Genomic DNA, 12448 nt, shown 5'->3' with positions numbered 1-12448 from the left:
AGAAAACAACAGCAATGGTAAAATTATAAAAGGCATGATCATAAATAAAATACTTAAAAATAAAATCAATGCAGTAAAATTAATAAAATAAGTAAGAGTGGAAAGAAACATTTAAACAAATAGGTAGAGTTAACAAGATCAGATGAATACAAGAAATAAATAGCTAAATAAATAAATAATTAAATAAGATAAATAAAAGTTAAAGCAATGATAATTGCATTATAATAATAATGCAGATCAGGGTAAAAAAAGCTAGATTAAAGCTGTAAGTCTTAAGTTTATTTCTAACATCATGATGACTGATGACTGCTTTTGTCAAAAGGGTTCAGCAGCTTTAAAGAAATCATGTTAGTTGTGTTGTTTCTGTAATCTGTAACACCGTCAGACACTTTCAATAACAGTCTCTGCCTGTCGATGCTACAAGAAGCACCTGAAGGGAACATATGTGAACATCACTGAGCAGGTGCGTTCGCCCCAAAGGAATACATCACGACATCAATAAAATCTACGGGAAAGTCTCCAGGATTTTTTCTACTTTAAAAACATAAAACATCATCATATGTTAAACCTGAAGGCTGTAATTCTTCTTTAAATTGAGGGAACTAGTTTCATGTGGTGATCCCTCCTCACTGTGTCGTTCTGGTTGTGCTCTGCGTGTTAACCAGCTGGAGACACCAGGAAAGACCTGCGACACGCTGAGGGATTACACCTCCCAGCTGTCCTTAAGCGGTTGGAGAACATCGCTGAGGAAAAAGGACAAGCAGGGTGCAACCTGCCTTCAACTCTGACCCCAATCAGGACAAGCAATTAAAAAAATGGACAGATGGATGGACTTTTAAAGGCCTGCAGATAACCTCCTTACTAGCAAAATGTCAGGGAAAGACAGAAAAAAGGACGACTCTCTACGCCCATCGATGCGGCAATCCCACTTGGGATCCCGCCAAACTTCTTCATCTTCAAGGCATCAATACAGGATTGATGGTTAATCAATCACTTATTAGTCAGGCCTACTGTAGTCCCTGTGCAGCCCATTACACGTGTATTGTTCTGGCTTCTCTGCAGACAAACGGTTGATTTGTTTCCAGGGCTTGTTACCACAGGAAATAAAAGGATCCGGAGATGAAATAGGAGGAAAACAATCCAATTTATCTGCCTTAGATTTGGGTCTGTTTGAAAAGTGTGAGCAAAACCTTTCAGGAAAGTTAGCCCATAAATAAGCCAAGAAAAAACTAGCAGGAACATACTGATGAAATACAGCACAAGCAGAACTATTTATAAAAGAGAGAAATGTGATTCTCCATCCCGTCACTGCAGATTACTCCACCAGAGAGACGCTTCACTCTGATGAAAGCAGTGGAGGTGGAAAGGGTAGATTAAGAGCAGAATTTCATGCTCCTAATCTTAAAGACAAGACTTTCCCGAGCTTCCCACTCTTCTCCCCGTCCGCTTGACCCACACAGATGATTTTGACAAACAGAAGAGAGAGGATGGAAGTGTGGGTCGATAGGGCGATCGATCGGAGCCCGTCCACCAAACACAAACACTTGAGGGGCCTTGTGAGTGTCGCATTAGAGCCATTAGCCGTCTGTTTTCCTGGCTCAGCACTGCAACTGTAAACTCAATGATCTGACCTTGAGCTAAGCCAATAGCAGCAAGACGCTAAAATGATGTGCAATTAATCACACTGTGCAATAATCAATGACAGGTGGTTATTAAGACTCACCACTGTGATGATCACCTCTCTACTTAAAGGGTCCTGCTGTTTGTGTTTTATTTCTGCTCTCTGATATAGATTGATTTACAGCTGAGGGATCAAACCAGCAAGTTTACAAAACACACTTATTCTCCTCTTTGGATAAAGTCAGAGGATCAAAATATTAAAACTGATTCAAGATTTTAAAACCTTTATTTCATATTTTTATAAATACGTGGAGGACTCTAATGAGGATGCATTCCCAAGGATTTCTTTTGTGTTTAAACATCTGTTGTAATCATGATAATTAATGACATGACAACTAGATAAAGGTCGCTGATTAACAGGGTCACTCTTAAGCCTAACATTTTTTTAAAGTGCTCTAAAGTCGCTCTAAAACAGTCGCCATCCTGACAGAATATCGTCAAACTTGAGTCTGCTGTTGAAGTATCGATTCTGACAACCGACCAAACAACAACCAGACAGTTTGATGCTGGTGACAGTTTTTCTAAAGTTATATTTTTGGGGTTTTTACACCTTTATATATATATATATATATATATATATATATATATATATATATATATATATATATATATATATATATATATATATATATAAAGGTGTAAAAATATAATATATATATATGTAGGAGAGGGCAGTGGATAGAGAAGGAAACTGGGCGGGAGAGTGGGGGAATGACCGGCGGGAAAGAGGCTGCAGGCATGGGCGCCCAAGTTGACCATTAGGCTAAGCCCGCGTTCCACTGGTGACAGTTGTAATCAAAGCTTGTTAACTCGTCCTGTAATGGAGGAAAAAAACTTCTTCTGTAGCAAAAACGTGCACAAATATTTTGGATGACCATATATGGGCATAGGTAGATTGTTCATCCAGCAGCCGTGCACATGTGCCGAATCAAAGCATGTCCACTAAAATGTCTCTTTTTTGCCACCAAGTGTTTGACAAAATTATGGGAATAACTCCTACAGTAACAAACCCATTGATTAAAATGAGGTTGGACGTTAATCCCCTCTTAGCCAGCAGGATGCATGGACGAAAATCAGTACTTCCACCTTGCAGAACACAGGAGTTGCTTATCTTTCACTGCCTACGTTGGTGCGTTCTCTTTTGTTTGTGTGTATTTGGTGTTTAAAGTTACTTTTACATAAAACAAAATGACAAAAACAGAAACAAACAAACTGATTAAAGAAGAGGTAAACAAACAACTCCCGTGTTCTGAGAGTGAAAATGACAGATTTTACCAATTGAGTCTGGTGGATTTACAGAGAAATAAGTTGACTGTTTGGCTTCTTGGAGAAATCATCTCACTCTAATGAGGTATGTTAGTATGTTAGATAGTAGATCAGCAATCTACTTGAACAGTTCAGAAAGTCATTTAGACCTAAGATCTGTACATAGGATCAAAGCTTCAAACCGCGGAGTTAATGACTTGACCAATACATGACAACAGATTGAAAGTGTTGAAGCAGCTAGCCTGGATAGGTCGGAGACAATACATCTAGCACCTCTAATGTTTACAAATTAAAACATTAGAAGTCGTGTCGCAACAAGTTAGACCTCAAGGAAGTCACTGCGTCTCCCTGAGAAGGTTGTGTATTGTCAAAACTTAAGATGAGTTCATATTCAGATTTCCTTTCCTCCGGGCGTCTCTCTTTATTCGTCCTTCATGCTAAGCTACTCGAATCACCTGCTGGCTGTGACCTGATTTGTTCCAAACAGACAACAGAGCGCTCTGTACTCATCTGACTCGCGGCGGGAGACCTGATGAGTAAAATCCCCCAAAATGTTGAACTTTTCCTTGAACTGACTTCTGCCCCTCTCTGAACCAGGACGGCTTTTCATCCTCGACGGTCCAAGCTTCTCAAAAAGCTTAATCCCTCTTCCTCACATCGCTCTCCGCGACACAGCTTCATCTTTAGGACATCTGCCACTCTGCATCAACTCAAATTTAGACCTTTTACTGAATGTTACCTCTTGCCATTCCAGAACGCCCGTCCACGCTACAATCTTATTGGCCACACCTTGCGGCTGTCCAATGGCATTCGCGTTGCCTTGAGCTCCGGACACACCAGCCTGTCAAGAAAATAAAGGAGGAGAGAGGGTGTTACACGTCGCAGAGATGTACAATTTCAGAGCAAAGCAGGAGCTTAACCCGTCAAGGGGATACGTGTCAGGACGAGGGGGACAGGCCGGGAGCCGGGCCCGGCCTGCAGGATGTTTTTTCTGCCTTTTTTTCACAAATATTCCAAGTATGAAATTTGGCATAGAGTATCCTGACACAAAGGGGAAAGTGGCAAAATAAGATTCTGCTGCTTGCTGATTTTAGATTTTAAAATATCATCCACAACATACACAACAAGACTATAAAAACAGCATCTGTTGGATGAAACCTCATAGGAAATGGTCACTTTTGAGCATCATGTGGTCAAAGTCACTTCCTCATTTGTATTTAAAAAACTGCCAAACTTTGTAAGCTTCAATTAGAGCTCTAGATGACCTCTGTATCTTAAATATTACACTTCCTGTGGCCATAAATACTTCACCAAACCCCAAATCAGAGAGAAGAGTTAAGTTCCCATTATTCCAGATGGAGGTTAGCCTGTTACCTGAATCTAACAACACCTTCATGTATTCTGCTTCTGCTGCTATCTGAGGTGGAGAACATAACAAGGGATTGTTACAGTAGGACTATGAACGCTTTAAACTAGATTAAAATATATTTTTGAACATTTCAAATGTTAAAATCAGTGCACACAAGCAGTGTTCAGTAACACCTCTGGCTGTAACCTCTGAGGAGTCAACAGGGTGAATGTCGTACCCAGCGTTTTTGAATCTTTCCAAGTCAAATGATTTCATCCTTCTCTTGATGAGGTCAAACAAAGTGACTATTTGTGTGGTTTCCCTCACAGCCAATCACTGAACCCAGGGCGTAAAATTAACACCTGCCAAGCGCCAATGATGGGTAAAAAATTAGTTTGGCGTGTAAAACCTCACACGCAATACAACACACACCCGCCACTGGCGGGTGTGTGTTGTATTGCGTGTGAGGTTTTGTTTTTATACTTTCGCCCATTTCTGCCGACTGTCAGTCAACTTTGACCCTCGCGGCGCGCTGTACTTGTGTTGTGATTTGATGACGTCAGCTACTGGACTTTTATTCATTCCCTTTGCTTGAAGAAGCACGGCGGGAAGAGCGTTTCAAGGAAGATGTGGCAACACATATTCTAATATTTTAATATTTAATATTTCTAATACATGATGATGTAGAAGCCACCTTGAAATGAAGTATAACCTAATTAAAATAGCAATAATCTAATTGTATCTGTACATATCTGTATTCTTTAAGTGATGCTTAAGTTGGATTTTCATAATAAAAATGTATGGTAATTATTTTAAATCAAATAAGGCATGATTTTTTTATTTGGCTGGTGAAAAATATTTTGGGCCGGTACATTTTTGGAGGTCACAAGCCAATGACAGATGAGGTAAAAAGTGAATTTAACGCCCTGACTGAACCCCTTCTTTGGTTTCACGATGTCATTGGTCCACTACCACAGCAGTCTGTGGTGTGATGAAGTCTAGCTCTCTGTAAATCAAGGATTCACAGTGTTTGAAGTTACTTCCAAGTAGTTCTCTCTTGCACATGAATCTAATAATTCTAATCATTTGAACACTTTCAAATAGGGGTGAGCCCGACTAAGGATTTGATTAGTCGACGAATAGTGGAATGTTTGTTGTTTTTCCTTATTGACACAAAGTCTGCATGATGGTGACCGCATGACAATATTACACATAAACCTTTACAATTAAGAGACTCGTAGCTTAAAGTAAAAGGGACAACAGAATATTATAAGTGTAAAACTTAGATTTTTTAAATCTATATTGCAAAAACAACGAGGTGATGAAGGAGAGAAAACTCAAATAAAGCCGCCATCAGTTAAACATGGAACAACGCTCCACTATAGAGTAAGGAATCAGGAGATATTTAAACAGTGTTCACACAGCAGAGAGCAGCACTGCAGAGGGTAGTTTGTCCAACTTAAGGCTAAACATTTGTATAATGTTCAAAATCAAACCTGAACCAGCTAAAGGGTTTTTAAATCTCTTAACAGAACCTTTTAAAACAGTCTTTCATCTCGTCTTTGTCCGCTTGAGTCTTTTCAAATTATACGTGAGGAAAACCATCGTGTTTACAGGCAGAAGTGCGCTCCTGTCTTTGTTGACTGTAAATCCTGTCTTTGAGAATATCCTCTCTGATGATGTGGAGGTGGATGGGATGCTGTGGATTGTTTTTGAGGCTTCAGACAGCTTTGGGTATCCCTCCTGGTTCTTTTGGCCCCGTACAGTTTTTGTGTGGTCCGGTAATCCTTGATCTCACAGCCCTCTTCATGAAGCTGCTCCTCATCTTCATCACTATTTTTTAGGATCATCTGAAGTTTTATTTCCTGACATTTTGAGCTGCCATGAACGTAGAAAGATCTAAAGGCCAGCTGAGGTACGTCTGCTCCACAGGTCCCACTAAATGGGAGAGTCCACCTTTAATTACCAGGGGAGATTTAATTACCACTTTAAGGAGATTTAACACTTCAAGAGCTGTTCTCAGAATTACATTAAATAAGTCTGTATTTATATCAAAATAGGATATATGAGACACTATTTTTTACGGGAAACAGGAAAATAGTGTAAAATTTGACATTGAGCACCCCCATGGTTTGAATGGAATGATCCACGTTTCATATGCAAATATTCAACTATGAGATTGGCAGTCGACTAAGACTCGTTAGAACGAATCGTCGAATATTCGACTATTTGGGGTCACCCCTACTTTCAAAATCTATTTGTGTTTCAATCAGATGAGCACGGCAGCATTTTAAGAAGGTTAATGCTTTTGTTTCCATTGAGTGACATATAAAAGGTAGCAAATGAACTACTCTGTTAGAACCCTTTAAAGGAAAAACAGAACATGTTAAATATTTGCTTTTGCTACTTGTTGATGTTTTAATCTTTATAAACACATGTATGTTGAATCATCAGTTCAGCAGAGTGACTGTACCTACACTGATTTCTATGGAGGAGGACCACAGTCCTGGTTTTTTGATCCGACAGTACTTGTAACATTTAAAATTCGTTTTGATATCAGACTTCTGACGGCGTGAGGCAGCACACTCAGCTCCAGGCTGCTGCTGCTGCTGCTGCTACACGGCACAGATTAAAGACTCGACTCTCTGACTCCTCACACAGACGGAGACACTTTAAAAATATTGATCTGATTTAAACATTGATAATGTTTACAACCTGGTGAGAATAACCAATCAGGACCACAGCTGGGTGCTGCTTTAACTCCACCAAATATCGCCTGTTACACTTCACACATGTTTCCTGAGCACAGACCGGCGTCTCATTAGCTTTGTTGGTCGCTTTGCTCACATTAAGTCAACAGCAAGAAAATATCTTATTCAGTCTGCAGGAGATCTGGAGTCTGCCTCACATGCTATAATTACCTCACGTCGAGATGACTGTAACTCTTTACGTGGGAGTCAGTCAGTCATCCCCAGCTCGCCTGCAGCTACCGAAGATCAAAATGCAGCAAGTGAGAAAAAGGCTCTCCTGTTCTGGCCTCCTTTCACTCGCTGCCAATAAAACATAAGTAGAATGGAAGTATTTGATTTATAAGCTCTGCTGACATCAGACTGCATCTCCAGATCCTGCACCCAAAAATGGCGTTAATGGTTTTCACTGTGCTGTGTTCCAAAACACGGTCCCAGGATGACTTTTCAATAGAGGATTTGTTTTGTTTTATTGATTCTTTCTTTGTGTCGTCTAACTACTCAAGTGCATTTAAGTTAAAAGCAGAGTAATATATGGCCCGGTAGATTTTAACAGCCAATATGCATCAGCATCAGAGTTTGTTTTCCAAAAGGTGACACACTGACTTTATTCTAAGAGTAAGTAAAGAAGAAAACACCTCTTAGGAAAGCTTTGGTGTTGTCTGATCATGAGGTATGTGCTCAAACTGCACAGTTCATAATGCTCTCTGCTCAGTCTGCAGCACACACACTACAGTAACAGCAAAGAATACACCAGACTTAGCCAAAAGACAAAGATGGAGTCTCATTCTAGGGAACCAAACAATCACGTTGGAATATTTGAATCCCGCTCTCTCCTCTGTGATTGGTCGGCTAATCATCTATCTTCCTCGGATCAGTGATATCATCTTCTTGATGTGTCTCCATACATTCAGCGAGAGACCTGAAGTAACTGAGACTTGTATTCTGCAACACGTCGCTCAGATTTATGTCCCTAACCTTTCCCTGCAGCACACGTTTTTATCACTCTCCTCCAAATAAGACCGATGATACGACACTACAGGTTTTTATATGAATGATCAGGGTTTACCATGTTGGGCTGGGCTGAGGCGGCGGCGGCAGCAGCGGCGGCGGCGGCCTGATTTGCGAGCACTTGCTGCTGCTGAGGCGGCGCCTGCTGCTGATTGGGCACCGGCTGCCCTGGAGGCGGGACAGGCTGCTGTTGATTGGGAGGGACTTGTTGCTGCTGCATCATGGGCGGCGTGGCCGTGGTGACTGTGGATATGCTCGGCTGATTGAGCTTCACGCTGGCGACTGATGGGATGTTTGGCTGACCGGGGAACTGAGGACCTTGACCGACCATTCCTGGGACTGGAGGAGAGAGAGAGAGAGGAACAGACCGGGGTTAAAAATCCCTTTAAATACTTTTAATTTGATCTAACCTTAAAAAGATGTTACTACAAATCACTCAATAAACTCGTCCATGCATTTATCTTTAGCAGACTAGACTACTGTAAATAGCCCACTGGTAACTCACAGGGCCTCTTCTGGTTGTTGGCGGCCTCCACTGCCATCTGTGCGGCCGCCTGAGCGGCAGACATGGGGGTCTGACTCTGTAAGAAGATTCATAGAAAGACAATGCTTGGTTAAATATTTCAGAGAGAGGACAGTCGATGAAACCGAGCCAGGAATAAGTGTGCAGAAAGTCTCACAGCCCTGCGTGGCTGCTGGCCTCTTACCGGGTAGGAGTGGGATGGGTTTATAGGTGGAACGGGCTGGGAAGCTCCACCCAGAGTCTGACAGTTGGGCTGAGGAGGGAGGACGGGTTTGAGCGGCCCAGGTCCTCCACCTGAAGACACTGGAGACACACAGAGGAGAACAAGCTTTGGTTTTATTGATTCTTTCTTTGTGTCGTCTAACTATTCAAGTGTATTTAAGTTAAAACCAGCTTGGTAGATTTTAACAGCCAATATGAATCAGCATCAGTTTGTTTTCTAACAGGTGACACACTGGCTTTATTCTAAGAGTAAGTAAAGCAGAAAACACTTCTTCTTAGGATCATGAACTCCAACTTCACAGCTCATACTGCAGACAGAGGAGAACAAGCTCCAAACTTTTACACAAGTTTTAAGATGTGATGCTGCTCTGTAGCAGCCATGTAGGGGCGAAACAGCTCTTCACTAAAAGTCAAGGATTAGACACATTTACCAGGAATGGACTCCTACTCACAGAGAAGTGTAGGAGGAACCATTAGGAGCAGCTCAAGAAGTCTTTTCTTAAGCTACCGCCAACTCAGGAGGAACCTGGTGTAATCTCCTCAGAGAACAATAGCGTGAATGCTTTCTGTCTCCAGCAGCACTGCACATGAGAAGCTGAGAAATAATGTCCGAAACCATGTAAGAGGGGACGTTATTACTGTAGGAACATGTGTTGGGTGTGTTAAAACTATAAAATAAAACAGAAAGTTCAGAGAGGAAACTCCGCTGAAGGTTCAGGAGGGACCTCAGAGCAGTTAAAGGAGCTAAAGTTAAAGGAGCAGAGACAAAAGACTCGCAGGGAGAGATAAGAACATTTGTGCCAGCTCTACTTGTGTTGTTTGCAGCTCTTATGAATGCAAAAAGTGTAACATCCTATCATAAGTGTGTCTGGAGACAAGAAGCTTTAAATGCAGCCGATAAGTGAGCAGCTGTTTCTGCATTGTTTTACATACAACACGACGTTGATCATGAACAATGCTGCACAGCAAACCGTGCAGACTCCCCTTAATGTCCCGTCTCTGCTTTCATGCTGTAAGTTAAGATTAATTTAAACGTCTCTCTCTAAAACTAAACTAAACAGCTCTGAGAGTGTGCTCAGACTGCTGCCATCCAACATCATAACTGGCTACGCCCGGCTGAGTGTGCAGACCTCTGCAGCTGTCCCGAACATAAACACATATAAAGAAGATCTCTAAGGTAAGTACATCATATTATTAAAGCTGCAGTGATTCACTGTTTCAGCCCCTTGTTGGAGAATAAGTTCCATTAAAGGTTCTTCAAACAGCTTCCTCTGTGCAGAACATTCACAGACAAGACGCATGTCCAATATGTTCTCTATTAAACGCTCCTGACCGCCACCAATCTATGAAAGCTGTGGCTGCTTGTGTTAGAGTAGAGTATAGTTAAAGCAACTTATTCAAAATATGGATGACAAAAAAGACTGATACAGCAGAATATCATCCATCTGACTTGTGCAATATCACCTCATTCATTCACCTGATAGAGGCATCTGTGGATTCTTCAATTCATCAAATACTGTAACATACTGTTAGATAACTGTCTGGTTGTTTATCAATGAATATAGTATCACTGTACAGTAATTATCACAGGCAATAACATTTCATTATTTATTTAATATGTGTATGTATTTATTTATCTTTATTAATTCAATTTATTAAATGTATTTATTCAATATTTATTTTATTTAGATATTTATTTTTATTAATTCAATGTATTTTATTTATTTATTCATTATTTATTTTATTTATTCATATATTTATTAAGTTATTTATTTTTATTAATTTATTCATCAATTATGTATTTATAACTATTTTTTTATTCTAATCAATTAATTTTATTTATTTTTTTATTATTTATTTATATATTTTTATCTAATCAATTAATTTAATTTATTAATGTATTATTTATGCATTTTTAATTATTTAATATTTTGTATTTATTTAATTAATTTTAATTTATACCTAATTTTCTAGATCTAATTTTATCATATTAAATGGATTATACTGTATTTTGTTGCATCTTATATGGTATCATATCATATATGCATCATATTGTATCACACCTTATAATATTTCACTATATTATATTTCTTTATATCATATCATGTCGTACTTTAAGTTCCCTGCGATTCCCAGCTCTAGTTCTGAACAGCATTCATCAGAAGTGATATTAATAAAGGGATGAACTGCTCTGTGTCTCTGAACTGTGAAGAAACAAACTTTTTCGCAGATGTTGAATAATTAGTAAGTGCCAAAAATAATCCTAAATATATAATTATGAGTTAACAAGTGAAACCGTCCTCGGAGCACAATGCAGCTTTATCTCTCTTCTAAGGAAAGTTTAGAAATGTGGACAGACGGGTCTGAGCTCAGAACCTCCCACACAAACCAGGTGTTAAGTCGTGCTTTCTCACCAGGAAGCGAGATGCCTCTGACCAGGACCATGTGGAAGGGGTCCTGACTGTAGTCTGGATGGGGTTCAACTGCACCGCCTACTGGAGACGCCCGTTCAAACAGAGACCGCAGAGCTGGCAGTTTACGTGGAGCCACCACAGAGAAGTTGATTCCCCTCTAAGATGGGAAAAAACAACAACATGAGAAAAAGATGTTCAACACATGCATCACACAATCTATAGAATACTAGAAGTTGTCTCAGGTTTATAATGTCAGCTCACATCTCGGATGATTTTGACCAGGTTGTCTGCTGTGCAGCCGGTGTAGCTGACGCTCTCCACAGCAGGAAGTAGGTAAGGAGGAGAGTTACACAGCAGCACACACACTTTGTGGGTTTGACCTCTGATGAAGAGAAGAACAAAACAAGAAGTTGAAACTTTATCTCCACTGAGTTATTTATTTATAGTAGTGATGAGTTACCACTTAAGCCCCTTACAGGTTATTGTCTCTGTTGTCCAGCCTTGTAAAGTCAGGACATGTTTAAGCATGGAGTGCATGTGTGAAAGGGGATTTAGAGAAGTCAGCCTGCTGTAAGTGTGGATGTGTTTAAAGCTGCTTCAAAAGAGATATTTAATATGTGCAACTTTTCATGGTTTCATTGACCTTATAAGGCAGACATCTAACAGAGCCAGGACTTTTGAGATATTAAGCAAAACAACAATAAGTGCCTATTTTTGTCCTATTTTCAATCACTAATCAGGACAATCTTCGGGTGTGTCAAAGGTTAATAACACATGGTTATATTCTCTACACTAACAACAGATTATTTGGTGATGATGCCTCCATTTCTGAAGAGAACTGATGTGTTTAAAACACTGTTCCAGGAGATTCTGGTGTTGTGTGAACATCATGAAAGCCTCACATTTGCTCCCTCATCTTCTTAAAGTCATCAAAGAGCTGCAGGGCCACAGAGAGTCCTTCTGCTATGAGACTGCAGCTCTCTGCTCCTCCTCCCATGAACCTGAGAGGAAAAAGAGAGTAGTTTAGTATGTGTTGTTATGTTAAATTCAGTGATATGACACGGCATGATCATTTTGGAGTGATGGCTTACTGAATGCTGTCGATCCACGAGACAAACTCAAACGCAGAACTTGTGGGTGCGTGACACTGGACGTACGACTCGGGAGCACAGTCCACTGTGTTGAACACGACAAGACCGTACTGTGTTCCTCCATACTAGAAAACAAAAGAACATTA

At 40.2% G+C, this 12448-nt stretch overlaps 1 protein-coding gene across 7 annotated transcripts in view; it reads right to left on the bottom strand.

The window, feature by feature from the left end:
- Positions 1 to 12448, bottom strand: part of med25 (mediator complex subunit 25) — a 29411-nt gene that overhangs the window by 14563 nt on the left and 2400 nt on the right. For all 7 annotated transcript variants that reach the window (XM_034712049.1, XM_034712046.1, XM_034712048.1 and 4 more), the window contains exons 4-11: positions 12303 to 12427; positions 12114 to 12212; positions 11473 to 11593; positions 11212 to 11368; positions 8760 to 8878; positions 8558 to 8633; positions 8111 to 8391; positions 3686 to 3787 (exon numbers count right to left, since the gene is read on the bottom strand). In XM_034712049.1, the coding sequence (XP_034567940.1) occupies positions 3686 to 3787; positions 8111 to 8391; positions 8558 to 8633; positions 8760 to 8878; positions 11212 to 11368; positions 11473 to 11593; positions 12114 to 12212; positions 12303 to 12427 (1080 nt within the window). The remainder of the gene's footprint in view (positions 1 to 3685; positions 3788 to 8110; positions 8392 to 8557; positions 8634 to 8759; positions 8879 to 11211; positions 11369 to 11472; positions 11594 to 12113; positions 12213 to 12302; positions 12428 to 12448) is intronic.

Source organism: Notolabrus celidotus, chromosome 20 (genome assembly GCF_009762535.1).
Source record: "Notolabrus celidotus isolate fNotCel1 chromosome 20, fNotCel1.pri, whole genome shotgun sequence".
In the NCBI taxonomy this organism is placed as follows: domain Eukaryota; kingdom Metazoa; phylum Chordata; class Actinopteri; order Labriformes; family Labridae; genus Notolabrus; species Notolabrus celidotus.
The sequence above is the reverse complement of the archived record's forward strand: the minus strand, read 5'-3'. Positions and strand labels throughout refer to the sequence as shown.